This window comes from Colias eurytheme, chromosome 10 (genome assembly GCF_061535395.1).
Source record: "Colias eurytheme isolate Ceu_HAF_F1 chromosome 10, ilColEury1 Martin Lab GWU primary, whole genome shotgun sequence".
In the NCBI taxonomy this organism is placed as follows: Eukaryota; Metazoa; Arthropoda; class Insecta; order Lepidoptera; family Pieridae; genus Colias; species Colias eurytheme.
In genome coordinates this window covers 6,517,719-6,534,007 of record NC_142989.1, presented here as the reverse complement: position 1 = coordinate 6,534,007, position 16,289 = coordinate 6,517,719, and the positions used below count along the sequence as shown (strand labels likewise).

General features: G+C 33.2%; 2 protein-coding genes across 2 annotated transcripts; both read left to right on the top strand.

Annotated features, from left to right (window-relative positions):
• The first annotated feature begins 1 nt into the window (after window position 1).
• fh (frataxin) lies at window positions 2-782 on the top strand. Its single transcript, XM_090106406.1, has 2 exons — window positions 2-363; window positions 534-782. Exons 1-2 carry the CDS (start codon window positions 79-81, stop codon window positions 780-782), a joined length of 534 nt encoding a protein of 177 aa, XP_089962532.1. The 5' UTR covers window positions 2-78.
• LOC149905224 (uncharacterized) lies at window positions 777-10,725 on the top strand. Its single transcript, XM_090106404.1, has 17 exons — window positions 777-915; window positions 1,360-1,493; window positions 2,757-2,875; window positions 3,036-3,193; window positions 3,626-3,809; window positions 4,083-4,189; window positions 4,551-4,772; window positions 5,109-5,303; window positions 5,886-6,072; window positions 6,368-6,510; window positions 6,858-6,977; window positions 7,270-7,474; window positions 8,055-8,135; window positions 8,472-8,680; window positions 9,001-9,096; window positions 9,457-9,600; window positions 10,357-10,725. The coding sequence occupies exons 1-17, from the start codon at window positions 841-843 to the stop codon at window positions 10,549-10,551; spliced, it is 2,574 nt and encodes an 857-aa protein (XP_089962530.1). The 5' UTR covers window positions 777-840; the 3' UTR covers window positions 10,552-10,725.
• The last annotated feature ends 5,564 nt before the right edge of the window (window positions 10,726-16,289 follow it).

The following is a 16,289-nucleotide window of genomic DNA, read 5'->3' as shown; positions in this document are numbered from 1 at the left end:
TATCAAAATTGATGGAAAACATTATCAAAACTTGGAAAATATCGTTTAGTAACTACTGGATACCAATAATAAACCAAAATGATTAGAAATGTCCTCCGTGCCAGCAGGTGCTTGGCTGTTAGAAGAATCAATATTGCTACACCCATTTTCAAAAGATATTTCCTAAGTAGTTCTTTTAAACCTTGTTATGTTTGCACAAATCGTGATTTTTCTTCGAATATTAGCAATGTTGATAGTTACGATCATATAGAACAAGCAGTTTTTGAAGATATATGTAACGAAACACTAGAATCTCTGTGTGACTATTTTGAAGAAATTATAGATCGGACGAGTAATTTAAAAGGCGCTGATGTAACATTCAGTGTAAGTTATTATTATTATTATGGTTATGCTACAATACTTATTAATGGATAATTTTAAACACTGTACAACAGATGTTACAATTTAGAAAATATTGACTTCCTTACAGCAATTTTCTCAGTAAATTAATGTCTTATTTTTCACTATTTATAAATGTAATGTTTTAATTCCAGGATGGTGTACTGACAGTTTATTTAGGGCCATCTCATGGGACATATGTGATTAACAGACAGACACCAAATAAGCAGATCTGGCTTAGTTCCCCTGTATCTGGACCAAAACGTTACGATCTAGTTTTAAAGAACGGAGGATATTGGATCTACAAGCAGGACGGAGTACCCCTTCACCGTCTCCTACAAGATGAAATATCAAAAATAACAGACAATGTTGATTTCAAATCATGCAATCATAGCTTAGTGTAAATGTGTATATGAAAAAAATAGATAAGATTTGACGCATACTTTGTTTTATTTCTTCAACATGGAGGTCATTGAAGATGGCAATATTATGGACAGGATTCCTATCCTGTTGCAAAGAGATTTGGAATATTATCAGGCAAGTTAACTTTAATTTACAAGAGCATTAATTTGAGATTCTTTAACAGCATTTTAAGTGAGGACAGAGTACATACCAATGAAATAGTGTAAGACATTCCAGTAATATATGAAAATATCCAATTAGGATCAATGTTGATTCAAAAGAACCAACTGATTGTGTACACATATACACAATCAGTTGGTAGCAATAACTTTTGGTTGTAGCTTAAAAAATCAATCAGTGTATAAACTTTTTCATGCTCTTAATTACAAACTTTATCAAATTTTCTATCGGAGTATCTCATCTTCATTATTTTTCCTGATTTGACTATGCAATATAATGCAGTATCTGTAGACATTAAACATAATAACAATCTATAGTCAATAACAGTCTATAGAAAAAAATATTCTTAAAAAAAAAAAATAATCATAATACTGGCAAATATTATGCTGTAATTTTCAGAATAACCAAACAGTGCTCTCAGAGAAAGTTTGCAGTGGTGTGGTTGGTGGGAGGCTGGATTTCCCAAGAAGCGCCTCGTTTGCAGCTGTCAAAATTGTGTTGTGGCTTGAAGAAGAGTTCTCAATTGCATTTAAGTATGTTTAATGTTTATTTGTTTGCAGTGTTTGGTTTGGATTTATATTTATAATAATAATAATAATAAGCTTTATTTATTCCACCTTACAATTAATAATTAATACATATACATATGACATTTTAGTTTTTTTATCTATTCATTGTTAGGTGGCCCCTTATGGGTAAAAGCCTCCTCCATCTTGTACCAAAGATCCCTATCTTGGGCCATACGCATCCAGTTTTTGCCTGCTATGTTCTCTATGTCGTCCACCCACCTCTTCTTCTGCCTTCCCACTTTCCTTTTGCCGATTGGGCCCTGCCATTTAGTGGTATGATATGTCCACCTGTCGTCTTTATATCTAGATAGGTGTCCTGCCCATTTCCACTTTTGTTTCAAACTAAAATTAAGTGCATCTGTTAGTTTGGTTTTCTTGCGAATGTCCACATTCCTTTGTTTTTCTATTCTTCTTAGTTTCAGTATACTTCGTTCCATAGCATGTTGGCATGATGAAATTTTGTTCTTGACTTGTTCTGTAAAGACCCATGTCTGGCTTGCATAAGTAAGGCTTGGGAGAATACAGGAATCCATTATTGTCTTTTTTATTTGACGGCTATAATTGCCTTTTAGAATTTCTTTTTGGGCCCAGTATTTTTTCCAGGCTGTACTTATTCTTCTGTCTACTTCATTTTCGTTGCTTTTTGCATCAAAAGAAACCAACTTTCCAAGGTACACATATTCATTTACATAGTCTATTGGGCTTTCCTCTATTCTAATTGTTTTCTTTTGACTATTTGACATAATTTTAGTTTTAGATGCATTCATGTGTAGGCCAACTTTTATGCTTTCAGAATTTAATTTTTGTAGCATTGATTCTAGCCCTGTTGCAGACTCACTGAAAAGAACAATGTCAAGGACGATGTTGAAGGTATCTTCAAGGACGGCTATGAATAGCTTTGGAGACAATGGGTCACCCTGGCGTACTCCTCTTCCAATTTTGAATTCTTCCCCTTGTCTTTCCAATTTTACTCTGCTTACACTTTTAGCATAAATGTTTTTTATGATATTTATATATGCATTGTTAACATTGTTGTTTTGTAATGTAAATGGATTTATATTTAACCTCTTCCAATTCCAAAATATTTAGTATTTGTGTATTTAATGTCTAATTAGAGACAAAGATCCTGTTGTGAAGATTTATATGCTATAGTGTACAATATGTTAGTTGCTAATTTTTAAATACAAATTGTAGTAATGAATATTATTAAATATTGATATTTTTTAGGCAAGGTTCTGGTATGTTTGTCACTCTGGAGGACGAAAGTATTGAAGCAGGTGTCGCTAAAACTTCTGATCCAGATAAATTTGTTCAGCTTGCAATCAAATCTAGTGATTCTCTTTTAGGTAATAATGTTGTCCTATCTATAATATTAAGTCTAAGTTACGTAGCCTTCCTTAAAAATGGACAAGAATAATTTTTGTGGTAATTTTTTTATACGAATTTTTATATGTTGTACATTCATTTTCTTATTTAATTAATTGATACAGGTAATTATTTTTACAGAGCATCTCCATATGCTAGCTCAAGAAGCATTAGACCACGCTGACTTGCCAGTATTAACTGCGACTTTAGGCGCGGCAGCGTTACTGAAAAACAGTCTTTACTGTTACTTACAGCATATTGAGGATACTGGTCATGCTGAAATGCAGTCTATAATGCAGGTCAGCAAATAGCTAAATTAGTTTCATAGCTATCAGTAAATTTATCTGCCTTACTTGCTTGATAAAAAAAGTGGTGGTTACAAATTCAAAAGGCAAATTAAACCAATCGAAATAAATATAAGATGATCTGGGGCCATATTATAACCTCTTATTTTATTTTATTTTTATTTTGAATTTCCAACAAAGATAACATAATTTAACAACTCTTAATACTAAAATTGCTTATCGTATACCAGACAGTTTACGTAAATTTATAAGTAAGGATTGGGGGCGGGGCTGACCTTACTTATAAATCTTTTGACAAAGATTTTATGGGTATTAAGATCACGTACATTACCTAAGATCCTAAAAAACAAACAAAAAATAAAGGAGATAAAAAGTCTGAATACTTTAAATAACATTTCTTAGTGCTTTACTGAAGTAATATTTCAGGCCTGCTACAAAAGATATGTCACAATGTCAGAAGCCGTCGGCGAAAGGGTATTGGACCTTCACAATAGAGTGTTATCTCTATACATCCTGCAGGATTCCGGTGGAAGACCAATAGATGTTCAGGGCAGAAGTATACAGGATACTGGCACCCCTTCGGTTCAAGGCTGGTGGCTTTATATGAATGGTGAGATGTGAATTTGGTTGTTGTGGTATTCTACATATTTTTTGTGCCGGAAATTCACAGAGGATGATTTATGAGATGTGGATTTTCCTTTGAATACGCGGGCGATGCCTTCGACAGAAAGATAGTATGAACAAAAAATTATGAGCTGCAACATTTTTTGAGTAATAAGCCGATTTATACCTTAAAATAAATCCCTGAAATTCGGAAGTACTGAATGATACCCATTTTTTCAGTGCAAACTACAAAAAATAAATAGCTTTATCTTGTACACAGGAAGTAGAAAAGACCTCTGGGACACAGTACCTCCGCGAATGGCACAACGGATATTTGCAGGAATGCTTAATGAAACACTAACTATCCTTACAGTCAGATACTGCCAGGTATTTTTTTTTCATATTATTAAGTTGAAATTGGGATATAAATGGAGAGATGATGGTTTGCAATTATTGTAATAATATATTTCGAACTTCTTAGTTTAATTAATAGATAAAATAAAACTTCTGATCGAGACAGATTTTACAGACAAACACGACATACTCAATCACACCGCTGCACTAATCAACGACATACTGAATGTGTTTCTATGTGTTGCGCAACTGTTGCCCTGAATATTCAATACGGGCAAGGACTTGGCTAGCTTGAAATGAGCAAACCAATTCCAATCGAATAAACACACATATAATTGAGTCTAAAAATTCCTGAACAATGCCAACATTATTCAAACAATACCCCTTTTTACAGACAAACACAACAGACTCAACTACACCACTGCTAATCAACGATATACTGAACGTGTTGCTATGTGTTGCGCAACTGTTGCCTTGCATATGTAGTACGGGCGCGGATTTGGCTGGTCTGGAACGGTCGAGCCAATCCCGCGATGTGAGAGATGTGCACGCTAAGTGTAACGAACTGTTTAAGTGCATGGTGTATAGAGGTGCGGAACTACACTTTTTACATCAGGTAATGAATATGATTATTAATAAATTGAGAATGATTTTAATTTATGTTGCTATTAAATTGTAAAATATTATGTATCTTGCACTAAATACCTAATGATTTTAAGATGCAGTCTTGTTTAAGATCTACTTTATTCCAGGGAATAATTGTAAATTAATGTTTTTAATTTTGGACATTGGCTTTAAATTTCCATATCAAAAAAAACTGCTAAGGAAATTTTATTAAGTACATGCACATTGTACATTGCATGTACCCAGGCCAACATCACGCTTGCAGAGCTAATTAAAACATTATTAACTTTATGTTATTAATGTAAACATTGTTAACTAATGCTTCCAGGCATTTAAAGAAAAAGAAGAGCCAATGTTAAAGGACTGTCCATATCCATGGTTCACATTCGTGAGTCCCAATCTGTTTGAAGCATTCGATGACGTCACCGCCACCACGCAGGATTTACCAATTAAAACGGCGATTGGCTTGGAACTTTTTGTTTTGTTGGCTCAGCCGCAGCCCTCATGGGCTTTGTTAGTAAAGGTAAATACGAATTTTTTTACACAACCACAGGCACTAAAAAAAAAAAAAAAAAAAAATTTGCATAAATTCATACAGTCGAACACCGAACCTCCGCCTTTTGTTTTTGAAGGTCGGTTGAAAATAGAGAACCTTTCGAGATATTTTTTTTCAATTTTTTGATACGTTATTTAATGCGTGAAATATAAAGGAATGATCTTATTGTATAACCATTAAACAGTAGTAAGAACATAAATATTCCTCAAGAAGAATCTAATATCTAATATACATTATAAAGGCGAAAGTTTGTAAGGATGTATAGATGTATGGATGTATGGATGTTTGTTACTCTTTCACGTAAAAACTACTGAACCGATTACAATGAAATTTAGCACACATATAGAGGGTAACTTGGATTAACACATAGGATAGTTTTTATCCCGGAAATCCCACGGGAACGGGAACTATGCGGGTTTTCCTTTGCAAACGCGGGCGAAGCCGCGGGCGGAAATCTAGTAAATTGTAAAAATTTCAAGCCAATTAGTAAAAATGGGGAAACTAACATTTTATGTTTAAGTTATTGATTCTAATGTTGATTTATTAAAGGTGCTTATGATGCGAAACTGTCATCTCGCAAGGATGCTAATAATTCATGCTATTCGTCACATGTCGACGGATAATTCACGTTGGCCAGCTGATGGCTTGTGGTACAGTCTTGATGGTAGAAGACAGAAGTGTGATGGGTTTCTGTGCACTGCTGACGGGTTCTGTAGATTTAAACCTGATAGTAATAGTAAGTTTATAAATTCTCTATGCTAGATACAAAAACACGAAATGTAAGTGCTTTTAATTTTTTTTTATTTTGTGATACTTTTCGTAATCTGTACTCTCTTTTGTCCTATAAGGAAGTAAAAAAAAAAAAAAAAAAAAATTCCGAGCTATCCAAATAATTTAGGAAATAATTACGAAACTTCTATAAAATTTCTCTATAGTTATTACCTATTTTTTTGCAAGCTGCAGGTTCCTAATAATCGTCAATTTTAAGTATGTATAGTAATAGAAATTAAATAGTTAATTATTATTAACAGAAGGGGAAGAATACGCAAGAGCAGCAGGCGCACTCACGTACATTTTGGCAAATGTTGGAAGTAAGACTGAAGTAAAGTCTACTTTATGTTACGCTTTAGAAATATCGGGAAGAGATTGGTCTGCGTGTCTGGATAAACGACAGGTTTGTTTAAAAAGGATAAAATTAATAATAACTAGTTAAGATTTTCCAATAAAAATATAGTAAAAGATATTGATTAAGATCTTATTTAAATCGCCAGGCAGAAAAACTACTAGATATATATGATTTAGTTGCTATTACATTTATGAATGTTATTGTTTGCCAATTTTATTCTTTCTGTAATTTGTTATTGATATTTTCATAAGACTAAATAAATTGGCCATAAATGTAGTTACCTAATAACTTTTTTATTTCTATTAAAATATGAATTATATAATTTCAATGCCATTAAGCTAAAAATGTTGCCATAAATTCGATTTTTAAAGTTATTTATTGTATTATTATAAAAGGTGTGGTGTGATAGACGACCTCCATGGCTGGCCGGCGTGTTAGCTCTAGTGGGTACAACATTACAGTTTATTCCATCTATGCTTGTGAATGCTATTCAAACCGGCGCTTCTATGTATCAGGTACAATAATATTCTATGATTTTTCATTATTAGCAATATAATAAGAAAAAATATACAAGACGATAATATTTATACTAATTTGAAAAATGCGAAATTTTGTCACATTTTCACGGCCGAATAAAAGCAATTACAGAACAAAAGTCAAAACACGAACTACTTTTTTTCCAAAATAATTTCTCGAGGATTGAAAGTTTGTGCACGTTGTTATTCAAAAGTGAAACCGCAAATTATAGCTAGTTCCTGTAGAATATTCAGTAATCAGTTCATAGATCAATTTTAACAATATTTACAGACAATGTCCATATGCCTTGCTTGCATATCCCGATCACTGCAATGCGTTCCTAAAAGCTTTTTTAACACTGGGGAAGTAATTCAAAAGGCTCTACCATCTAATATTAACCCTGTGGGTGGATCCGTAGTACTGCAAATGTTGATTACTGTTGTATATGAGGAATTATTGAAATGGGCAAAGAAGGAAGCGGCGAAAAAAGGAAATAGTGAGTATTAATTAAAAATAACTTTCAAGTAATTACAATAAAAGATATACGTGCTATTTTGACGTGACAACGTCTTATAATTCGATAGAGCCGGATGCACGCACGAAAAAACATGACTCATGCGGCGTTACCTCGCTCTGAGGCGTTCCATGTAAGACTTGACGTGCGAGCGAGAGCGCGGAACGAGCGACAAAGAAGCACAATCGGACGTTGTCACGTTCAACTATCGTCAGTAAACCGACTTTACAGACAACCAATTTTTTTAAAGATATAAGCGAAGTACACATGTAATAGATTAGAGGATAGCCCACTTTTAGGGTGTTTGTATGATTTCAAAGTCTAGACTGCATTTGTGTAAGTCTATAATCTATATAGATATCAATAAGAATCCTTGATTATTTTCCTCCTTTACTAACGTTTTCGACTAGCCTTTACTTGCCACTAGAAATTTCCTATTTCGATTTATTATGTAGAAGTTATGGGTCATGTTAATTTAGGTGAAAATAGTTATAGTGAAGAGATGAATTATATTTTATACTTATTAATGTGCATTACCTTTAATTTAGAGATTATTTTTCAGTGTCAAACGGCGAAGCGCATGATATGAACGTTCGGCATCGACCCAGACCGAAACAAGTTAAAATAGCTTCAATGTATACTAGTAAATATGGTTCTATTCAAATAATTTTATTAAAATTATTAGTAAATCTGTAGTTTTAGATTGATATTTGGCTACTGTAATATTTAGATTAACCTTTAATATAATAATTATTATATGCAACGCAAAGGTGACTGACTGATCTATTAACGCACAATCCCAACTACTGGACCGATTGGGCTGAACTTTGACATGCAGATAATCACTATGATCCGCTTCAACCGCTAAGAAAGGATTTTGATAAATTCCGCCCCCAAGGGGATAAAATTTTGTAGCACGAAAAATTGCATGCAAAGCTTGCCAATAATACAGCAATTGTGTAAATAAATATATTTTTAGCAACATCTAGTTCAATAAGTTTCGACGGCAGCCACAGTTCCCCCTCATCTATCGCGTTGGCTGTAGCCGAAGCGCTCTGTTCCATAGATGAGGAGGACAAACATACAGCTGAAATAGAAGCTTTAGTAGCGGAGACGAAGAAAACGTATACTATATCGGATCAGTTTGGTCTGGAGGACTTTCCAGAGTTTGCGGAGTTTTTTGAAGAGGTATTATATCATAAGAATTTGCCATATGAAATGAATAGTGATTTGCTACTTGCATTTTGTTGCAGTTCACGATTATTTTGAACTAGATTTCCGCCTGCGGCTTCCCCCGCGTTAGGGAAAAACCTGCATAGTTCCCGTTCCTGTGGGATTTCCGGAATAAAAAGTAGCATATGTCTTATTCTGGGTCTTCAGCTACCTACATACCAAATTTCATTGTAATCGGTTCAGTAGTTTTTGCATGAAAGAATAACAAAAATCCATCCTCACAAACTTTCGCATTTATAGTATTATAGTAAGATTGAAATAAAATATTTTTTTAGGGCAATGTACCAGCATCAAATGCAGAGAAAGCAAGCGACGCCGCGGCACTAACTAGTCAAATATTAATGACTTCAGCTGGCAGAGATAGCTTAAGAGTAAGTTCTTTGGATAATTTATTTTAGAATTTAAAATAGTTTGCTATGCATTATATTATCTACTCAAATATAAAAAGTCGTTTAATAACACACTTATATCAACATTACGCATATTATCTTAATTTCAGAATAATAATATTTTATTGTAGTTTTCTATTTTATTGAAAAACATTCAAATAACACGAGACCTCAATCACAATATTATGTTAATAATTAATTAAGTATATCACCTACATACATATATTTTTGGTGAAATATGTACAATTAAATGCTCACTGTTCACATTATTAATTTTCAATTTATTTTTAAATTATTAAATATTCCTAGATGTAAGATATAAGACGGAAAATAATGTTTCAGGTAATATACGATCACATGTATTTACACTCGGAAAGGATTTACAAGGAATTAGGCATACAAGATAATGCCGAGGCAAATATTACGTTGAACAAAGCACCGCTGTTATACATTATGTTTCATATTGGGAAGCGACCGTTTGATCAGGTATTTTTTACTTTAAAATTATTGAAGTGAAACTTCTTTATCGGGGTTGGAAAAAAATTTACTGTAACATTTTTTCGTTACGCGTGACATTTTTCCGTTACGCGCCATCTTTTTCTTATCCCTACCACGCGTGATTCGACGTATTTCTGTAAAGTTGCATATAGTAAATTATTTTTTGAAAAATAAGGTCATAAAGAAGTTTCACTTCTTACGTGTGTACACTAGTACACGCACACATTTTTTTTTATTTCATAATATAACTAGTATAGCTATAATTCACAGCTTAGAGTTGTGAAAATTTTCACATGTTATTAATAAATAATCGATCATTCGCAGGAATTATCATATCTAATCTACTCTAGATCACTATTACAACACTCAGAAATTATTTATTTTACATACATAATAATATTAATTCTTCTACAATGCCATCTAGATAACATTAGGCTACACTTCTTAGTTCCATACTCATAACACATATATATAAAAATGAAACCCGTTTCGCGTTGTCACGGCATCACTTGTAAACGGCTGAACCGATTTCGATAATTCTTTTTTTATTATATTCCGTGAAGTACGAGGATGGTTCTTATGTAGAGAAAACGTAAATATGTACCACGGGCGAAGCCGGGGCGGACCGCTAGTAACATATAAAATCCAATGTATGTAAAAGTAAATCAACTCTCACATATTCTTAATAATAATACCAATTGATTAATTTACCACAGAATACAAAAATATAATTTTTCTTTACAGTATTTCCGTGGAGAATGGTCAATGCCGTGGAGTAGATTAGTAACAACAGCAAGATCGTGGTCCGGTATAGAGGGCGCTAAGGTGCACATAAACAGACGGACAGAATTCCGCAATATAAAGAACCAAAGCAAAAATAATAAACAACTAATGGAGTTGTACTCTATGTTCAGAACTCAGCCTGGAGGTTTATTGTAAAATTAGACTAGTTTCCTCCCGCGGCTTCGCTCGTTTAGTTAAAATATATTCCTAGTTATGGGAATTAAATGTTTCAGCGTGAAAAGTAGCCTATATATCACTTTTTAGCCTCCTTACTATCTCTAATCACAATGTTAAGGAAGATCATCATATTTTCGCATTTAAAAAAGAAAAATTATAATAAGACTGTAGTTATATTATTTTTTGTATTGTTTAATAATTTATATGCCTGTAATTGCAATTGGTAGTTGGATGGATTGAATCAAAATAATACATCGGAGCACTTTTTTAAAATAAATATTGTATTTTAGGTTTACAACTGCACTAACCTATTGAATGATAATAATAATATTATTAGAGCGATTACACCTAACGAGTACAGTGGCGAGTCAGTGTCCTCGGCCGAGTGCTCGGTTGGTATAAACACTTTAACGAGTGCTCGGCCGAGTACTCGGCCGAGAAGAGCGGCGAGAGAGTCACTAGAATCCCAATTTGTTTACTCGGCCGAGTACCCACCTCCCCGCTTCATTCTTCTGCCCCCGCAGCGAATCGCTATCCCGCTCGGCAGGTATAAACACGCACTCGTCGCGTCACTCGGCCACTCGCCACTCGTTCGTTTCGTCATTGTATTTTTTCAAAGAATTATTGATCGAAAATCTCAATTAAAATGGCCGCTAACAAATGGAGCTTGGAATCCACCATCAAAAATTTCGCCTTAAAATCCATTTTCTGGTCCAAATTCGTTGATCTTCCTCTTCTAATAAATCCCACAATTCGTTAATAATATCTGGTAACAGCCGATTTAAAACCCGTTTAAATTCTTTTTTTTTTTTCGATCCATTGCAGACGTCCGCTTCGTGATCAAAACTGAACTGACTCGCCACTAGTGAAATACGTGTAAACACCCACTCGGTTCGGCAACTCTCTCGGCCGAGAGCGTATTTACTGACTCGCCACTGTACTCGTTAGGTGTAATCGCTCCAGTAGTAGTAGCTTAGAAGTGTCACGATAATTATTGTCTACTGCAGAACATACCCTTTATTTATATTATTCTCTAGCCACGTATACCTACGCTTATTTCAATAAAAAAATATTGATGACAAAATAGTTGTTTTATTTCCTAACTACCCTGTTTATTTATATATAAATACATTTTATAAAAATTTATTTTATAAAAAGCACATATGTGTTATATTATTTCTTAGATTCTCTAAAAAAGTACACCGTTTTATGATGAAATCCTAAGTAAGTATACTTATAACTGCCGTATAAAACGTAAGCAAACCTTGAAAGATACGCTTTATAAAAAAACTCCAATCGGTGATAAAAATCCCAGTAACACGAAGAAAAGTTTTAATAATAATTTTAACCCTTTCAAAGAAAAGTTGAAAACGCAAAAGCGAGCTAAAACAACCGTTAATTCTTTGCGTTTTATAGCTCTCAAATGCATTTTAAAGCATAGTCCCAAAGGAGCAAAAACTGAATACAGCGTAATATCAAAGTGGTAAACTTTTAAATTCCTCTCGGACATTCAAAAGCCGCGACGTAAATATAAAATAACGTTCCAACTTGAACTCTTTACAAGATATTATAAGAGGCAGAAAGTTCTGGAAGTCGGTTCCCGTGTCACAAGTTTTATAATGGAATCTGCGGAAGTTACCCTCAATAGAAATTGACATCTAGATGGAAAGTTTAAACTATAAAATCTCGCTTGATAAGTTTGTTGTTTCTCGTATTACATGCTGTAATTGGCTTGTTTATTAATAGGAGAATAAACTCGGTAACTAACGTTTAACTAAAAGTTTTAGACGAGGTTCGTTTAATTTAACTTTACACGAGAAAATAGCTTTCTCTACAAAATACCTAAACTTTTTTTTAATAGTAACTAAGAGAGGTTCATAAAATAAAACTGTTTTTTTTACACTTACCTAAAAGATGTATTATTATTTTATCGACACAAACATAAAAATTAAAAATCAATTACAGCTTAACTGTATATACTTACAAAAACATTATATTTTTTATCCTGAACTTAGGTTTATGTATATGAAAAGCAAATAACATAAGCAAACTTTAGTTTCTAATGACGTATTTAGCCCTTTCCAATTTTAAAACATTGCCAATATCCCTATGTCGTGGTCATATCGTAGATTTGCTCATTTCATGATATGATCGATCATTTCGTGAAATGGTCGCATTTCATGAAATGCTCGAATGTCTATTGGCCACATCATGATGTGGTTTGGGCAGATCAATGATAAGAAATCGTTTCTCGATATGGCCCACTAAACGCGCGGTTTCTTCATGAAATGATCAAAATTATTTGATCATATCGTAAAATAGTTACATTAATTATTGGTAGAGGCGCTGCAAGCGCTGTGTTTATGTGATAAGATGGCGGCCGCCGCGCTGGCGAAAATTTAATTATTCGCAGTTTAAAACTTCATAGTTCATTTTATTACAATATGAAGAAAGTCATAGCAAATAATTTACGACGAAGAGGTTCGAGTACTATGGAAAATGCGGATATCTTATATTGAGGAAAAAATGCGTCTAAAATCGTTTACATAAATATATTTATATATCCTATGTTATTATAATTGTTCCTTTTTTAAAAAGCGATTCGCTTCTGGCACTCGCCGGCCGCTACCGCGGCACGCTTTGCTCGCTCGGCTCGTGCGTTCTTTATTAAAGTCTAACCTGCAAGGGGCCATCGCCCCGAACAGTTACCCCGAAGCCTGTGAAGGCTTGCGTGGAAGACCCTAACCTAACCTAAATGTTTTCTATTGCAAAAACCATTCGCTTCTGGAATTCGCCGGCCACTGCCGTGGCACTAACTTATATGACAATAAACAAGTTCTAAAAATATTCAGAATTTTTTAATGTTTTATGGACTTTATATATTTTATACGATCTGGCCAAATGTGGATGACCATATCGTGAAACGTTGACGATTTAACGATCTGACCAAACCATGTTGGCCATTTCATGAAATGCGACCATTTCGTGAAATGGCCACTCATATCATGAAATGATCAAATCTACGATATGACCACGACACCTACAAGCCTAAAATCCTAACATACCTACCTACAACAGAGATATCGCCAAGGTTGCGTGAATTGTTTATTCAAAACACGGCACGAACGTGCCATGATTGTTATGCATTCATCTGGTTTCAAATCTAAATTTGATTTATCTGTATGTTTTGATTTCATGCGTATATCCGTTTTGATTTAGATTGGATAATTAAACCGCGGCTATATTTTGAGGATGTTGCCCTTTATTGTACGTGAGAATTTTAATATAATATATTTAATGGGACATGTTAGTGTTGTGGAGGGCGGAGGTAAAGATCTCTTAAAAGTTTTATTTTTGAGTATAAAATATCAGTATATTTAAAATAGGTATTATAATATCTTACCTTAAAATAAGTAACTTGTGTGAAATGCTGATTATGAATCTATGAAATCCTCTTATTATTAAAATATTATATGAATAAACATAACTGTTGAAATGGAGATATAGGTTCTAGGTATACGTATGTTTCTCTGACCCTTCGGGAAATTCGAGCGCGTTGTTATTATTATTTGCGGTATAAAATACTTAACGGTTGGGGTGAACGTTGAAGCTAAATATTTAAAAAGTATTTGAATAGAAACAACGCTTTTAATCTCAAAACTTGAATCATAAATACGATACCTATGTAACTAGGTATGTTAATATATATTTTCGCGTAACTATGGTGAAACTGAGTTTCCCAAACGTTTGGAGGTTCATAATTTGTAATTTACATACCGATTATTGTAATTTAATGATTATAACTTGATGGATACGCTTTATATTTTATGGTATACGTACACTAAAATGTACATGGTCCTCCCAAAGCGAGTCCTTGCTTCGCGAGGCTACTTGCTCTATTGACGAATTTTTCATTCATCCATTTAACAATTTTCTCTTGTTTTAAATAGAAATTTAAAATTGAGTTTAAAAACAATAATATTCTCAATTATTATTTCAAACGAAATTCACATTTTATTTGTACAATGGTAGGTTTATAATTAAAAGCAAATGAAAGTACGCGCACCATTGAATTGAGCCTAGATTTTTTTATATAAAAAGGAGCAACAAATGATATTAATTGCTAGTATGAATTAGACGAGGAAGTAGAATAGGGCATACTTTGTCTGGCTTTATAAAACTTTTAATTAATAGGAGAATAAAAAGAATAAAGAGCGAGTATAATTGAACCTTTTTATTTCCATTTTTATAACAATTTTAAAGATTTATATTTACCGTTTACGTCTTATTTTTATAAAATAATATGAATAGTATGAATGTAAACCAGCCAAGCACGACTAGATAATAGTTGTACCTGACAACATAACTTATGGAAATCTCTCTAAGTAGGTAACTATAATAACGTTTGTCTGAATGAAATATATCCCACATTTATTTTTACAAAGATAATGAATGGATATTTAATAATATAACGACTGAAATAAGTTTTAGAGCTTAAAGTTCGGAGCGGAAAGTCTTTCGCTTTGCATATCCAATTTCATTAATTGCAAGGATTTTTATTCATTCGCAACTAAAACTTTATCTCTGGGGTCATTGCCCTATTTAAGTTTAATTCCGGACTGATTTTATGATTAATTCGTGCCGTATCAAAATATGAGGTTTGTACTCAGTAAAGAATATTCGTTTAATTTCTAGATCTCTCCAATTATTTTTTAATGATTTTTTGTAAAATACTGTTTTATTTTTTTTGAAGAGATTCATAAAAAAAATAATTTATCAAAATTTTAATAATTTTTCAAAGCTCAAATGAATGTTGCATTCAATCCACAAGCGCTAATAAGTAGACGCAACCTTTCTTGTATTATAATAACTTTGAAATGTAGAGATGAGATTGCAGTAATAATAATATTATACATACCAGTTAGACTATTTTTCCTGGGCATGTCTTAGCCAAACCAAGTTCGTTAGTAATTTCAATTTCAATTTACATTTAATTACAACTAGTTCTTTAGTGAAGACGCCTTCAAAATTAAAATGGGTTTTAACTGTAGCATACATACACTTACCAGTAAATAAGACACTCCGTAATCTCTAGCGACGACCGAGGGTTAATACACATTATGCAACCAGAGACAGCCAAGGCGCCTTTAATTTTATACTAGTGCATTCAAAATGCTGTCGTTGCGCTTTCAAATTATCTACTAACTGGAACAAATTCATACAACTTCGAAGAAGCATCGTCTTAATTTACTCAGTAAACACAAAAGTTAGCACGCTCCGGTGCAAGATAGCTTTACTTAGAATTACTTGTTCAACTATTGTACGGAATTTATGCTCACTATAAGTTCGACAGCAAGATTGGAAAGGTCTTTGGTAAGAGGAAATTGGAAATCATTGTTTATGTGTTTCGGATGTTGGTGGTGTTAGGTATTAACGTGCCACGTATAGTCGCTATAGATTAAACCTGTGTGAATATGTAAGTAACTAGTAATACTCGTATAGTATTTTATTATCTGTGGTAGTAGTTAATAGAGGAATACGTTTTATAATATGGCATCAAATGTATACGTGCAGGAAAATGTTGTGAATATTAGTTTTAGTTTTAGTTACTTGTTGTCCGTATGTTGCTCGTGAATCTCATATTTATATGGAATGGCTATAATTCGCACAATTTAACGTTCATATACTGATCTCAATACGTATATGTTGTTAAATCT

Coding starts and splice junctions, on each gene's coding strand:
- fh (XM_090106406.1), top strand. CDS start 79: ATGATTAGAAATGTCCTCCGTGCCAGCAGGTGCTTGGCTGTTAGAAGA. Junction 364..533: donor GCGCTGATGTAACATTCAGT/GTAAGTTATTAT, acceptor TTTTAATTCCAG/GATGGTGTACTGACAGTTTA.
- LOC149905224 (XM_090106404.1), top strand. CDS start 841: ATGGAGGTCATTGAAGATGGCAATATTATGGACAGGATTCCTATCCTG. Junction 3,194..3,625: donor AAATGCAGTCTATAATGCAG/GTCAGCAAATAG, acceptor GTAATATTTCAG/GCCTGCTACAAAAGATATGT. Junction 6,073..6,367: donor ATTTAAACCTGATAGTAATA/GTAAGTTTATAA, acceptor TATTATTAACAG/AAGGGGAAGAATACGCAAGA.